The sequence below is a fragment of the Neovison vison genome, chromosome 12 (genome assembly GCF_020171115.1).
Source record: "Neovison vison isolate M4711 chromosome 12, ASM_NN_V1, whole genome shotgun sequence".
In the NCBI taxonomy this organism is placed as follows: Eukaryota; Metazoa; Chordata; class Mammalia; order Carnivora; family Mustelidae; genus Neogale; species Neogale vison.
The window spans coordinates 7218172-7233712 of record NC_058102.1 but is presented as its reverse complement, the minus strand read 5'-3'; the positions used below and the strand labels follow the sequence as shown (position 1 = coordinate 7233712).

General features: G+C 46.1%; 2 protein-coding genes across 2 annotated transcripts in view; one reads left to right on the top strand and one right to left on the bottom strand.

The window, feature by feature from the left end:
- Positions 1-170: 170 nt before the first annotated feature.
- On the bottom strand, positions 171-10042 carry PHF5A (PHD finger protein 5A). Its single transcript, XM_044227517.1, has 4 exons — positions 9934-10042; positions 9487-9510; positions 8794-8960; positions 171-825 (listed from the first exon to the last, which is right to left on the bottom strand). Exons 1-4 carry the CDS (start codon positions 9983-9985, stop codon positions 736-738), a joined length of 333 nt encoding a protein of 110 aa, XP_044083452.1. The 5' UTR covers positions 9986-10042; the 3' UTR covers positions 171-735.
- A 411-nt stretch (positions 10043-10453) lies between these two features.
- Positions 10454-15541, top strand: part of ACO2 (aconitase 2) — a 52397-nt gene continuing 47309 nt past the window's right edge. The window contains exon 1 of the mRNA XM_044227515.1: positions 10454-10548. Within this exon, the coding sequence (XP_044083450.1) occupies positions 10513-10548 (36 nt within the window). The 5' untranslated portion in view covers positions 10454-10512. The remainder of the gene's footprint in view (positions 10549-15541) is intronic.

The following is a 15541-nucleotide window of genomic DNA, read 5'->3' as shown; positions in this document are numbered from 1 at the left end:
ACAACCTTGATTTATCTATAATGAAGGGCACCGATGGTTCAGAATCCCTTCCAACAATACTAAGAAAACACGGTGGTTGATGAATCCCAAGACGTCTATCCTGAATCACAAATTCCTGGGTGACTAAAATAAATTCCTAGAGCCAAACTTAAATTGGGACTGTGACCGAGTACCAGAAAAGAAACACCTGCTTTATTAACACAACAGCAACAGAAAGGGTTTCCAAGTTCTTAGAAGGAAAATAACATGAACAGGCAGCACCTGCTAAGTGTTACAAGACTCAGTGCCCACGCTGATTGTTCGAGAGCACCCCCCCACCCGGCAGATGTCTCCTCCCTCAGGGCTGCTGCCAAGAACAGGCTTCTCACTGTGGTAGCGTCACAGTTAATTCCTCAAACAGGAGACTGAGATGGTATCATTCCTGTTTCAGAGGCTCTTGGTGTTAAAGAAGCGGCAGCAGCAGCAGCTCTTAGTGTAGAGAGAACATAGCCATTTGGAAAACATGCTTGTTTCTTGAATTCAAGAAAAACCATGAGCCAATCTATCAATTCTCCGCTCTGGTCTGCCAGAGTGGGGGCTGAAGATTCCTTTTCTGTTGCTATCACATGTCTGGGTAAGAGGAGGAAAGGTGGAGGGGGGCCGTGGACGAGGGCTCTCCTCCCTCTGCGCTGGTGGTGGTCGCTATCTTTTGTGGCAGCTGCAGTAGCAGGGGGTGGTGGGGAGGCCACCCAGCAGTCACCTCTTCTTGAAGCCGTACTTTTTGCGTTCATAGAAGAGATCGGTCTTAGAGCTCCCCAAGTTGACAATCTTTGGGCAACCATCTCTCTGGAAAACAGGATAGAGAAGTTGTTAAAAGCCTCGGAGTCTGAACTGAGAGGGACTGAAGATAAAAATAACTTTTGGGGGGCGCCTGGGTGGTTCAGTGGGTTAAAGCTTCTGCCTTCGGCTCAGGTCATGATCTTGGGGTCCTGGGATAGAGCCCCTCTGCTCAGCGGGGAGCCTGCTTCCCTCCGCCCATGCCTGTCTCTCTGCCTACTTGTAATCTCTGACTGTCAAATAAATAAATAAAATCTTTAAAAAAAAACTTCTGGATCAGTGGATTTGGCCATTTACTTTATCTGTTCAGTTGTCCTAGTCAATCAATCACCAAGAATTTATTCCACTCTCCAGCCAGGGAGGCCCCCACTTCGAATGCTGGATTCTCAGCCCACTTCTGTCACTAATACAATGTAGCTGAGGTAGAATTTAACTCTTAAAGATTCCAAAGGGTATTCTTCAAGTGAAAGGTAAAAACCCTGTAATGATCCTCTATAGATCAAGCTCTCTAGCTCTCCTCCACTACCTCAAGAAAGAGAAGAAGACCTCCAAGGCAAAAAACCTTACAGGCTTTAGGAGATAGTACATTACATGTTAAATACCATAGGGCTTGATGTGTCCTTATTAATTCATTTAATTTGACACACGGTCTTGGGGAAGACTGCCCCTGTGCTAGAGATGGCTACTGAAGGTCTGTACTCTGATTTCTAATGACATGTTCCCCTGGCCACTCTGTGAGCTTGAGTGGTTTCAGTGAAGCCCCTGGGAAGCTGTGTTCTGCAGAGATGATGACTACATAAGTTGCTCGGGGATGATGGGAGGAAAATTGGGGAAGATGCTACTAGAATAAAACCTTCACAGTCCTGATTTTATTAAAAACTGCTGTCAAAGGAGGTTGCTCCCTGGGACACTGGACTTTAGAATGAATTAATTGATCAAGTTCTTAGACATCACATTTCTAACTTAGGTGATACCTCTTTTGGGGGACCAATATCAACACCATACAAAAATCTCTAGGAACACACAAAGCCAACAATAACATCTCATTATTTTCTTTCTTTTTTTTTTTTTTTTAAGATTTTATTTATTTATTTGTCAGAGAGAGAGAGGGAGAGAGAGCAAACACAGGCAGACAGAGAGGCAGGCAGAGGCAGAGGGAGAAGCAGGCTCCCTGCCGAGCAAGGAGCCCGATGTGGGACTCGATCCCAGGACGCTGGGATCATGACCCGAGCCGAAGGCAGCTGCTAAACCAACTGAGCCACCCAGGCGTCCCTAACATCTCATTATTTTCTAAAAACATGTAGTATGTATTCCTTTGAGGACTGCCGTCTGACGAGTTCAGAGTGCTGAGGAAGCCAGGGAGTGGGCCCAGCCCCACCAACAGCTCCAGATGTGAACTCAGGCCGTGTAATCTGTACTGAAAGTTCTGGTACAAATGAGGGTGAACCTGCCTCTTATGGTGGAAGTGGCCTGATACCAAACACACGGGTGCTCTAAGCTCTTTTTTTTTTTTAAAGATTTTATTTATTTATTTGACAGAGAGAAATCACAAGCAGATGGAGAGGCAGGCAGAGAGAGTGAGGGAAGCAGGCTCCCTGCTGAGCAGAGAGCCCGATGCGGGACTCAATCCCAGGACCCTGAGATCATGACCTGAGCCAAAGGCAGCGGCTTAACCCACTAAGCCACCCAGGCGCCCTGCTCTAAGCTCTTTATCTTTAGAGATGCTATGAAATTTTGTGCTAGCATACCCTGTTTAGGCTTATTATTGCCTTACTGACTTATCCCCAGATTCTACCAATACTGTATGAGGTGTGCTCTCTGGATTGGGCTGGCTTTTGTTGAATATGCCTGTAAATGGGTAGCAGGAAGAGGAAGAAGGAAGAACTGTTAAGAAATCTTGGAGGCTGGGGCACCTGAGTGGCTCAGTCCATTAAGCATGTGCCTTTAGCTCAGGTCATGATCCCAGAGCCCTGCTTCAGGCTCCCTGCTCCGTCGGGAGTCCGCTTCTCCCTCTTCCCCTCCCCTCTCTTGTGCTCCCTCTCTCAAATAAATAAAATCTTTTTTTTTTTTAAAAGATCTTAATTTATTTGACAGAGAAATCACAAGTAGGCAGAGAGGCAGGCAGAGAGAGAGAGAAGGGGAAGCAGGCTCCCCACGGAGCAGAGAGCCCGATGTAGGGCTTGATCCTAGGACTCTGGGATCATGACCTGAGCTGAAGGCAGAGGCTTTAACCCACTGAGCCACCCAGGTGCCCCAATAAATAAAGTCTTAAAAAAGAAAAAAAAAAAAAAAAAAGAGAGAGAGAGAATCTTGGAGTATGGGGGTGCTTGGCTGGCTTAGTCCAGGTCATGATCTCAGGGTTGTGAGTTAGAGCCCCATGCTGGGTATCAAGGTTACTTAAAAATAAAAAAATCTTAAGAAGAAACAAGAAACAAAAGAAACCTTAGAGTATGATACTAGTATTTGTGAGCTGAGCTAGGGGATATTTTAAAAAATACCTGCAAGGGGCGTCTATCAGTGGGTAAAAGCCTCTGCCATAATCCCAGGGTCCTGGGATTGAGCCTCGCATTGGGCTCTGCTCAGCAGGGAGCCTGCTTCCCTTCCTCTCTTTCTGCCTGCCTCTCTGCCTACTTGTGATGTCAAATAAATAAATAAAATCTTAAAAAAAAAATGAAAGAAAAATAAAAATGCCTGCAGCAGTCTGCCTTATGGCAGCAGTTCTTTTAGCAACTGCAATGTCTGAATAGTAGAAATTTCATCCTTTCTCCAATCCCCCCAGAGGACCGACAGATCTCCCCATTCCTAGCACAGGGGCTTTTATTTTTACTTTCAGCAGCTGTAGTTTGAATTGAAGGCACCAAGTAAATACAGCTTATGGCCACTTAATTTCTAAAATTTCATTTTAGTAGACATCAGGGGCATCTGGCTGGCCCAGTCTGTTGGGCACTCACCCTTGATCTCGGCATTGTGGGTTCGAGCCCCATAGTGAGTATACAGCTGACTGAAAAAGACACCAGAATATCAAGTGCTTGTTTCAGTTATACTAAATGTGTCCACTGAAACAACTCTGAAGAGCCTTAGGCTGGGCTCCTGCCTTAACCACCAAGCAGAACTCAATGCCAATGGGTTTCCTTCCTGAGGAGGACTGTATTACAAGTCCATTTCAGCAGGAAAGCGAGCTACAAACACTGCCCTGACCTAGTGACAAAACCCCAGGACTTTCAAGTAATATTTTATTTTTAAGAAAGCTCTACACCCAGTGTGAGGCTTTAACTCTCAAGCCCAGTATGGAGTCAAACGCTTCACTGAGCCAGCCAGGCGCCCCTCAAGTAATATTTTATTTTACTTTATTTTTTAGTATTTATTTATTTGCGGCATAGAGTGTGAGTGGGGCCAAGGGGCAGAGGCAGAGTCTCAAGCAGACTCCCCACTGAGCACAGAGCCTGATGCGGGGCTTGGTCTCACTTTAGATGACCTTAGCTGAAACCAAGAGTTGGATACTTAAGGACTGTGTCATCCATGTGCCCCCCACAAGTAATATTTTAATTTTTAAAGACTTATTTACTTGAGAGCGTGAGCGAGCACGTGTGCACAGGAGTACCGCATGCTGGAGCAAGCAGGGGGAGGGGCAGAGGGAGAGGAGCAGACTCCCCACTGAGTACGGAGGCAGATGCAGTGCGGGCTCAATCCCCAGACTCTGAGATCATGACCTGAGTCAAAATCTGGTTGAAGGGTGCCTGGGTGGCTCAGTGGGTTAAAGCCTCTGCCTTCGGCTCAGGTCATGATCCCAGGGTGCTGGATCAAGCCCTGCGTCGGGCTCTATGCTCGGCGGGGAGCCTCTTCCCCCTCTCTCTCTGCCTGCCTCTCTGCCTACTTGTGATCTCAGTCTGTGAAATAAATAAATAAAATCTTAAAAGAAAAAAAAAAAAATCTAGAGTTGAAGCTTAACTGACTGAGCCAACCAGGTGCCCCTAACCACCAATTCTTAAAGGTGATAAAACCATCTTCAATATTACCAGTTTGTGTTTATCTTCACCCAGTGAAATCTTATTCCTTAGGATTTAATTTCTCTCGTTAGAGGGAAAATATAATTTGAATTTTAACTTTTCTCTTGGGGTGGGGAGAGGCAATAGTGAAATGAAAAACCTGAGAAACAAGGAGCCAGACAACTTGGGTTCTAGGCCTGGATCTGCTACTGATTAGCCATGTGACCTTGGGCCAAGTTGTTTAACATCTGGAAGCTTTAGTTTTCTCGTTTGTATCACAAAGACCTATTAGAAAAGAACATTCAGCACAGCTTGGAGCACACAGCAAGAGCTCTATAAATGTTAGTGGCTATTCTTCTTGTCTTCTAGTTGGGAGAGCTGAGGAAAATGTAAGTAATAGAGATAAATCGAGGGGTAAGGAGCCATCAGATCAGAATGATGCTGCACTGTAGAAACTACAAATGAGTCCTCTGGCAGCAATGGTCCCAGACAGGACTCCTGAGTATTCTTGATGCTGAAAAACTAAGTGAAAACACCCATTTAGTCCACGGGTCTAATTCCCTTATAAATTATGAAAGTGGCAGGAAGAGGAAGGAGTATGAGAACGCCGGCTTGCTTTGATGGCAGGATTTCTGCCTAGGAAAGAAGTCTGAGGAACTAAATCTCCATGAAGATCTGTAGGCTGAGAGGCTGGATCAGGTCACTAAACTGCTCTGTGTCCTCTGGAAACTACTGCTGAACAAATGTAAGCTAGATACCGTCTCAAGTATCCTCAGAACACTCCTGTACATTGTGAAGAAGACAGAGTGATGTCTAGAATAATTCTCAGGAACGGAACGGAGCACCAAGATCCAAAGGTATCAGTTCACATACCACATGCAGACAAGTCAGACAGTAATTAACATTTATTAAGCACTCTGGTTACAAGCTTATTCCAGACAAGAACTCCAGCTACAACCATGCAGACGTTCAAAAAAATGTTGTCCTTATGGACTCTGGAGCTAGTTTAAGACCTATTCATGTTTTTTCATCATTGCTGTTGCCTTCCCGCGGTTTCACTGCTTACAGATTATAAATATCAAATACTGTAGACCAGACACTTTATATGGGGCACTACTAGGGATGGCTTACAGAGGAAGCACCGAAATGTGGACCATGCTTGTAATACATACCAGACACTAAACCAAGAACGTGGGAAAAGAGATAAACAGCAAAACCAAGGTCCTTTCTCTAAAGGGGTACAACCCAGTTGGTGGGTCAGATGGACAAAGATATGCTTTGACACACAAAGATAAATGCAAATCAGAGTTCAGGACAGGGTAACGTTCAAATCACCAATTGAAGTTATGTTTTTGGTATTTTATCTATGGCCTTTCTCACCTCCCTAAAAAATTAGAAGACATAATGGTGTAAGAAAGTTTCATCTGGCCAGATACGTCCCCCTTCCTGGGGCTAGACAGGCTCCAAATATACAGAATCAGGAGGCTGGGTGTTTCTACTCAACATGGGCACATCCTCCCAGAAGGACTTACAAAAGGATGACAAGGTGTAATGGGGACACCACGAGCTTTAGTCAGACAATCTGCACCTGCCATTTAATAGCTGGTGACAGACTGTAAAATGGGGATAACATGGGACGCCTGGGTGGCTTAGTCAGTTAAGCATCTGCCCTTGGCTTAGGTCACGATCCGGGCTTCCTGGGATGGAGTCCTACATGGGGCTCCTTGCTCAGCAGGGAACCTGCTTCTCCCTCTGCCTGCTGCTCCCCTTGCTTGTGCTCTCTCTCTGATAAAATAAATAAATAAAATCTTTTTAAAAAAGGGGATAATAATAATCCCTATTTAACAAAGTCATTGTGAAGAATAAAGGATGACATCTATAAACTATCTACTGTGTACGTGGGAACGTTAAGAATCATGTATCTTTTCTTTTCTTTTTTTTTTTTTTTAAAGATTTTATTTATTTATTTGACAGAGAGAGATTACAAGTAGGCAGAGAGGCAGGCAGAGAGAGAGAGAGGGGGAAGCAGGCTCCCTGCAGAGCAGAGAGCCCGATGCGGGACCTGATCCCAGGACCCTGAGATCATGACCTGAGCCGAAGGCAGCGGCTTAACTCACTGAGCCACCCAGGCGCCCCTCTTTTTTTTTTCTTTTAAGATTTATTTGAGGGGCACCTGGGTGGCTCAGTGGGTTAAGCCGCTGCCTTCGGCTCAGGTCATGATCTCAGGGTCCTGGGATCGGGTCCCGCATCGGGCTCTCTGCTCAGCAGGGAGCCTGCTTCCCCCTCTCTCTCTGCCTGCCTCTCCATCTACTTGTGATTTCTCTCTGTCAAATAAATACATAAAATCTTAAAAAAAAAAAAAAAAGGATTTATTTGAGGGGCGCCTGGGTGGCTCAGTCAGGTGAGCGTCTAACTTCAGCTCAGGTCATGATCCTGCTTCCTCTCATCCTGCAGCCTGCTTCTCCCTCTCCTTCTGCAGCTCCCCCTGCTGGGGCTCTTGTGCAGGCACGCCCCTGTCTGTGCACTTGAGCACCCTCAATCTCTCATTGTCAAATAAAATCTTAAAAAAAGAAAGAGAATTAAAAACAAAAGTAGGGGGGCAGAGAAGCCTCAAGTGGACTTCCTGCTCAGCACAAGCCTGACCCCAGCTAGATTCCAGGACCCTGAGATCATGACATGAGCTGAAACCAAGAGCTGGCTCCTCATTCTACCGAGCCACCATGGCATCCCTCATGTATCTTTTGCCTTACCCCAGATTTAGGTAACCAGGAACCTTCCATTAGTGATACTATTATGACATTTAAATTAAAAAAAAAAAAAAAGATTTTGTTTATTTGTCAGACAGCATAAGCAGGAGGAGTGGCACAGCAGACAGAGAGAGACGCAGGCCCCTGCTGATCAAGGAGCCCAATGTGGGACTCCATCCCAAGACCCTGGAATCATGACCTGAGGCAAAGGCAGACGTTTAACTGACTGAGCTACCCAGGCGTCCCACGTTATCCCCATTTTACAGTCTGTCACTCAGCTAATAAATGGTCCTGGGATCATGACCTGAGCTGAAGGTAGACGCCTAACCAACTGAGCCACCCGGGCGTCCCCACACTTTTTAGTGTGTCATACGTAAGAAGAAAACAAGCAGATTCACAGTCCCCACCCTCCAAGAAGGCTCCTGCTTCCAACCTAAACAAAAACAGTAAAACTTGCTTTTATTATAGATCTACAAGCCCCCTATCCTGGCATTTGACTAAAGGAACTGAATTAAGTAGCCACCGCCACTACACAATGTCAAGGAGCAAAAATGTCACGAGACCGAATCACAATCCTGTACTATCAGCCCAAAGGCATTCTTTAGCCAGTTAAAGTGGAAATCAACTTGAGGTGTCCCAAATTCAACTGTTACCACATCCACTCAAACAATCTTTCATGACAGGAAAGAAAATGACTGAGCAGCTATCACCTACTGTGAACTGTGCCTGGACTCACAAAGGCAGGATATTGTTTCTGAAGAAGGATAATCAGAGGGGCGCCTGGGTGGCTCAGTGGGTTAAGCCTCTGCCTTCGGCTCAGGTCATGGTCTCAGGGTCCTGGGATCGAGCCTCGAGTCAGGCTCTCTGCTCAACAGGGAGCCTGCTTCCCCCTCTCTCTCTCTGCACCTGTCTCTCTGCCTACTTGTGATCTCTGTCTGTCAAATAAATAAATAAGCTTCTTAAAAAAAAAGAATAATTAGAGAGAGATCAAAGGAGTAGAGAGAGGGCTCTCCAAATTGCTGACGTTGACAAAGTTTTGTTTCTGTTGCATTTCAGCCCTTGATGCAAAATAACCGCCTTTTATTGGACGACACCCAGCTGACCTCACAGAACTTGAGGAAATTATAACCTGCGTGCCTAGCTGAACATAGTAATCTCTATGGGCCACAGGAGTTTGCCCTGGTTGGCAAGAGTTACTAAATAAAAGCAGCAAAGATCAGATGGAAAGCTTAGTGTACACTCACATCCTTCTCCTGGATGGTGCACTCCTTACAATAATAGGCATCCGAGACTCCAGGGCCTCCACATATCACACAGCGCCCCTGGTAAGAGCCATAATTACACTCATCACATATGCGCACCAGAGTGCAGGGACGCACGTAGGAGTCACAGATCACACACTTGCCATCACCTGGGAAGAAGAGAGAATGGAATTACGCCCACATACAAGTACCTCCTTAAGTCTACTGCCCTGCTTCTACTATGGGGAAAATACAGTGGTCTCCACCCGCTAGTGACTTCAGGACTCTCTATTTTGGTATTACAAAACTCAGCTAACCCTGTGTCCCTCTCAATCCCTTCAACGAGTAAGTTAACCAACTAATATATAAAGAGATTAGAACATCACCTCATAGACAAGAAGTCTCCATCACTAACGGCAAAAAACTGTGTATGGATCGTTTGCGGACAGGGTCAGGCTATCTCCTGGCCAAAGCTACACATTTTCTCAAAAACCCAAACATAATGTTTAAAATGTGCAAGTTGCAACGGAGAGATGGAGAGGGCTTTGGTTGCAGCCTGGTACTCAATGTTCACAAACTTCCAGGCACATCTACCCCAAACCCTCTTTGTGGCATTGCTGGAAATGCCCGTTTGCTGGCTTTAAACAAACTGTGAGGGGAAGGAGTGGGGGTGTTTGGGAGGGCGTGTTCACTCACATTTTTCACACAGTCTTCCGATGGCTGCAAGATCAAAGATGGTAAAGAGTACAATTAGAATTGGTTTTGACGAAGAAGGGAAAGATCCTCGAGTCTGGGGTGGCGACACAGCAGGGACTGCAGGGCTCCTATCCATCTAACCCTCACCTTAAGGTTCCATCCGAAGTAAACCCACACCCTTCTCAGACCGCTCCCAGGTCCTGGGCAATCTGAGCTACCTCGGACCTCACTCCCGCCGCCCGCCTGACTCCCAGCACGCGCGCCCCCGCCCTCTTTGCATCAGAGACCACAAACGCGCGCGCTCCCATGCTTTCAACCGTGAGGCGGGAAACGTGGCGCCTCCGAGGCAAAACCCTAAGGATGAGATCGGAACCTCTGACCACCTCCCACCCTCCAGCTCCTGACACCATCCCCACCCTGACAGCCGGGGGCAGGAAGCTGCCTCACCAACACCAGCCTGCTTGCGGCAGAAAATCAAATCCGGATGATGTTTAGCCATAGTTCCAGCGCAAGCCGCCCACCGGAAACATAGAGAACTTCCGTCCGACCTTTAACCTCCATTTTCCAGCCCCCCGGTCGCCGTGATTGGTTCTCCAGGCTTCATCAAGACCCGCTCGCGCTCGCTCGCCCGCGCTCGCTCTCGCGTGATCTAAGCCTTAAGTTAAAAAATAGAGGAGTTTCCGTCGGTGCTTGGGAGCCAGGTCCTGGCAGATGCATGGAAGTCATTAAAAAATTTGCCTTTCCCAGATTTGGGTGGAAGAGACAACTGAAACTTGCCCTTCGATAGCACATCTATGTGTCTGGTATTTACTTCCGCAAGTGTTTTTATGCAGCTCTTTCCCTTTCAGGCCGCCGTTTCTAACACGGGAGCTCCGCCCAATGCGCTCCCCGCGCTCTCGTCCCTCTACCGAGGCCCCGCCTTTACCGTTACGCGTTTCTCTTCCAGGCCACGCCTCTTCCCCAAAGCTTTAAGTACGCCGTGGTTTACGTCATCTTTACGCGACCTCATCTTTGTCAGTGCACAAAATGGCGCCTTACAGCCTACTGGTGACCCGGCTGCAGGTGAGCGTGCTCAGGGCCCTCTGGGTTCACGAGGGCGGGGAGCCTCGTACTGAGCCTGCGGCTGTGGGCGAGGCAAGGCGAGGCGGGCCCGACCTCCCGCCGACTTTCCGTGGACCTGTCCGGGCCGTGGGCCTTGCGCGGGTGTCCGCTCCTCCCGCGCCCGAGGTCAAGGCGTCCCCGGCTCCGCTCTCCCAGTCCTGTCCCCGCCCCGTGGGAAGCGTAGGTCCAAGCAGCGGCTGTCAGGTGAAGAGTGGAGGCACCCCTTTCTGAGGACTCCGCTCCGCTCTCTTGTAGGGTGTCTTTCCGTTCCTCAAGGTGAGGACAAGGTGACTGGGGGGCGCGGTCGTTGTGGAGCCCGCTAGGCCCAGAGTCTGAAGGCCTCACTTCCCATCTCCAGGCAGCAGAGCCCTGCTAACCAGGGGCTTTTACGATTGCCAGGCCTGGAGGCTGTAGACGAGATTGGTACCCTGTCCCATTTTAAAAGGATCCTGCGGAACATACAGTCAAGAATGCGAAGGGGCTTTCTTGGCCCAGAAATAGTAAATAGTAAGGGTAGCAGTGGTCTCTCATCTTTGCAAGATTGCAAGACTGTTTTAATTTCTCATCTTATCATTTGATTAATATAATCATCTGGTGATATAATTCCCATTGGATAGGCTACAAAACTGCTGGAAAGTAGGTGAAAGTTTGTGCTCTCTTGAGTGTCACCGAGGTGCTGTTTGGAGCATCTGCCCTATTTACCCTTTTGTTCTTGTTCATGTCAGCCTGTCTTCTCTAAGCCAGAGTGTGATCCTTGAGCTGACGTTGTATTTGTGAGAGTACCAGTATAGAGTATTTTGAGCTCAGTTCCTTTTCATTTAGGAGGTAGGAGGATAAAGAGACTCAACAGTTTGACCTTGAGTCTTCTGTTACGAACCTTCTAGAAAACTGACTGTGACTGCCAGATGGTTTTCTTCACTCCTAACTTGATAACACCGGGAAGGTGTTACATTTAAGGTTTCAATGTCAGGCATGTATTTTATTAATAAAAATAAAGCAAGCAATAAAGTTGACATTCTCTGACAACCTTTTACATTTAACTTTGTGAATCTGCTTTGAATCAAGTGGCATAGCTTTGATTATAAAATTAAAGAAGTTATGTGCTATACTCTCAGGAAGCATTGTGTTACTAGGGTTTGTTTTTGTTTGTGTTTTTTAATCACATTGCTTAAATTTAGACCATATGGTTTAAAATGAAATCATCGTTTGTCTTAAATATTTCTGATCTCTCAATTTTGGACAAAGACAAGGGGTTTGCCCTAATTTGCTTTTTAGAACTTTTGATTTTCTAGGTTAATGATGTAGAAAGAAAGGTAGTTGTTTTTTCCTGATCCTGCTGCCCCATGATGTAGTGAAGTCAGGCAATATTATTTGATGGTTAAATGATTACAGACTTAGTGATCTTGGAAGAGACTAATATCACAGTATTTAAAAAAAAAAAAAAAAAGGATTTTGGAAAGCTTTTAGTGTTACACCAGTATAGAAAGAGATCTGGTCCATAGTTCATATTTTTCCTGACCCTGTGACCTTGAGCAAATTACTTTTGGATTCTAGTTTCCTCACCCGATAGATCATTGGGGATAATCTTCATTGACAAATGCTTACTGAGTACTTGGTTCCATTCAGATTGTTATGAAGTGATAGGAGAATGGAATATATTTGTTTTTGATCATCATATAGTCCAGCCTCCTCTTTTACAGATGGATAATCTAAGACCTTGGGTGACTTCCAGTAGCAGAGTCAGGATTAAAATCCAGGTGCCCTCGTTTGTTCATTCAGCTAAGATGAATGAAAAGCTGTATACCACACTGCCTCTCAGTAGCCAAGCTATCTTAAATAATGGCCTGCTAACACTGTCCTCTGAGAACCTTGTAAATTTACCTTTTTTGTATTTAGCTACATTTGAGAAGGGATGGTGCTGCTTTAGTTGTCATGTCTGCAGAACCCTGTCCATGCATTCAGTTTATTCCGACCTCATTCCATGCATATTCATTGAGTACCCACCACTTGCTGCAAATACTATAATAAACAAAGCAGACAGTTCCCATTTTCATGGAACTTCTACTCTATTCTTCTGCCATACTATATTCTATTATATAGTCAATGTGTTTTCCTGCAGAGGGCCTTGAAAATCTTTCTCAGCCAAAATATTTTTCTTCTGCCCTTAGCTGGACCAAAGGTGAAGGTAAATAATAGAATGAATGATGGCAGTTTCTACTGCCATTAAGAGTACCTAACATTTACCTTACTGTGTGCCAGTAATCCCACATGATGCCGTGAGATAAGGCAGACCTATTGGCTCTAATAGACAAAGAAACAGGTTTGGAGAAGAAACACAGTATGATGCTTAAGAGCTGGGTTCTGGCGTCATACTACCGGGACCTGAAAGCTGACTCTGATATTCCCCAGCCATGACTGGGCAGATTACTTGACCTCTCTGTACCTGTCCCTCACCAGTAAGATACAGATAATGATAGTACATCTGGTTTATTTGATTATTGTATTATAGTTGCAAACTAGAACCCTCCCTGTACCTAGTAAGGGCTATATAATTAAGTACAATTAAGCTAAGTAACATGAAATAAACTTGCCTAGGGCCTTACTATTAGTCATTAGCAGGTGTGATTTGAATCTGTACCTTTTTTTTTTTTTTTTTTGGTACCTTTTTGTTTCCAGGGTCTGAGTTCCTAGCACCTGTGCTATACTGCTTCCCTTTGGCATCAAGACTCAGCCTATCGGGGCGCCTGAGTGGCTCAGTGGGTTGAGCCGCTGCCTTCGGCTCAGGTCATGATCTCAGAGTCCTGGGATCGAGTCCCGCATCGGGCTCTCTGCTCAGCAGGGAGCCTGCTTCCCCCATTCTCTCTCTCTGCCTGCCTCTCTGCCTGCTTGTGATTTCTCTCTCTGTCTAATAAATAAGTGAAATCTTTAAAAAAAAAAAAAAGACTCAGCCTATCAACCAGGGTACTATTAATGCTTCCTTACCTGAGAACAGATCTCCTTAAGTTGAAAGTGTTCCACTGTTTTTTTCTTTTTTAAGATTTTACTTATTTATTTGACAGATAGCGATCACAAATAGGCAGAGAGGCAGGCAGGGGAGGGGTGGGAAGCAGGCGTCCCCTCACTGAGCTGAGAGCCCGATGCAGTGCTCGATCCCAAGCTCAATCCCTGAGATCACAGCCTGAGCCAAAGGCAGAGGCTTTATCCACTGCCACCCAGGTGCTCCGAAAGTGTTCCACTGTTTAACAGTGCCGGCCACCAGCTTGTAAGGTTAGAAACAGAGAAAAAAAAAATGGAGGTCAGCATTTTGAAAAGCCCCATTTACTCTCGGGTGTTTATTTTTTTATTTGTGTGCACACAACTGTGGATGGTAGATAAAAGGGGTTGGGTGCTTGCAAATATGTTTCTTAGGTCTTTGGTTTTGCCTTGAGGTGCTGAGTTGCTGAGTTCTTCATCATGTAACCTCACATGCAAATCCGAGATGGCCATTAACTACAATGGAGTCTGACTGATTTGGCAGAAGTTAAGTTCTCTGTCAAGTGTCAGGTTAAAATAACCACCACCATCACCACCTTGGGAATTGGGAAATGGGTCATTCTGGTTGCATGTCCCTGTAGTCCGGTCTCGGGTATCCTGTAGTCAGCTGGTGACTGGAGTTGAGTAGATGAATGAATGATTGAACGGATGAGTAAGCAAACTTCAACAAACGTCAAGTCTAAACTTTGGGCAGAGAGAGTAGAGTCACCATGTTGAGAACTAGGGGAGTGCGTTGTTGCCTTTTGAACTAGCTGTTTCCAAAATGTTCATTGAAAGCTTTAGTATATGACTAACACTGTTCTAGACTCTGCAAGTGCAACAGTGAACAAGAATAGTGGATCTTATATTGTAGTTCTGGGCAAACAGAAGATAAGCAAGTAGACAACATTGTAGCTGCTAAGTGCTACCAGAAAGGTAGATGAGGAGCCTGTGGTAGAGAGGGTCAGGGTGGGCATGTGACACGGCTTTTACTGGGGTGGGTGGCAAAGGCCCTACAGAAAAAGGTGACATTTGAGCTGTTACTTAAATGACAAGAAGACAGCCTTCACTATTTTTTTTTTTAAAGATTTTATTTATTTATTCGACAGAGAGAGAGACAGATCACAGGTTGGCAGAGAGAGAGGGGGAAGCAGGTTCCCTGCTGAGCCGAGAGCCCGATATGGGGCTCAATCCCAGGACCTTGGGATCAAGACCCGAGCCGAAGGCAGAGGCTTTAACCTACTGAGCCACCCAGGCGCCCCTGACAAATAAAATCTTTATTTAAAAAAAAAAAAAAGACTGGCTCTAGGGAAACTGCTTGTTCCTTCCCTAATCTCCATGCAGGGGCTGCTGTAAGAGTTGGGGAGAAGAGGTAGAAATGAATCTGTCAGCTTCCTGATTTTATTCCCTAAGTTGACATGCAACTTTGGGAAAGTGGACTTTACAATTACTTTTGTAATATATATTTTTTAAGATTTTATTTATTTGAGAGTGAGAGCAAGCGTGGGAGCATGAGTGGGGCATGGGCAGGGGAGAGGGAGAAGCAGACTTCCTGCTGAGCAGGGAGCCCGACGAGGGACTTGAGCCCAGGACCCCGAGATCATGACCTGAATCGAAGTCAGATACTGAACCGACTGAACCACCCAGGCTCCCCACGTTTGTAGTATTTTCATCATCAAAGTCTGGGTCCTGGGAGAAGTTGGGCCCAGTGGGAGTATTTCTGCTTCTATCCCGCAGAGAGGGACTGGGACAGCTTCTGATGGGGAGCTTGAATTCTGGGGCCGGCTGCAGGAGGACCTAAAGGGGTCTCGGAAGCCCCCCTAATCCCCCGCACTTCATGCTGTGTCGCTGGGTTCCTTCACCTTCTGCTGGACATCTGTGTTCTTAATTGTTCATTGAGGGAGCTGTAGAGCTGGTTTTAAGACAAGGGCCCGGCCTGTGG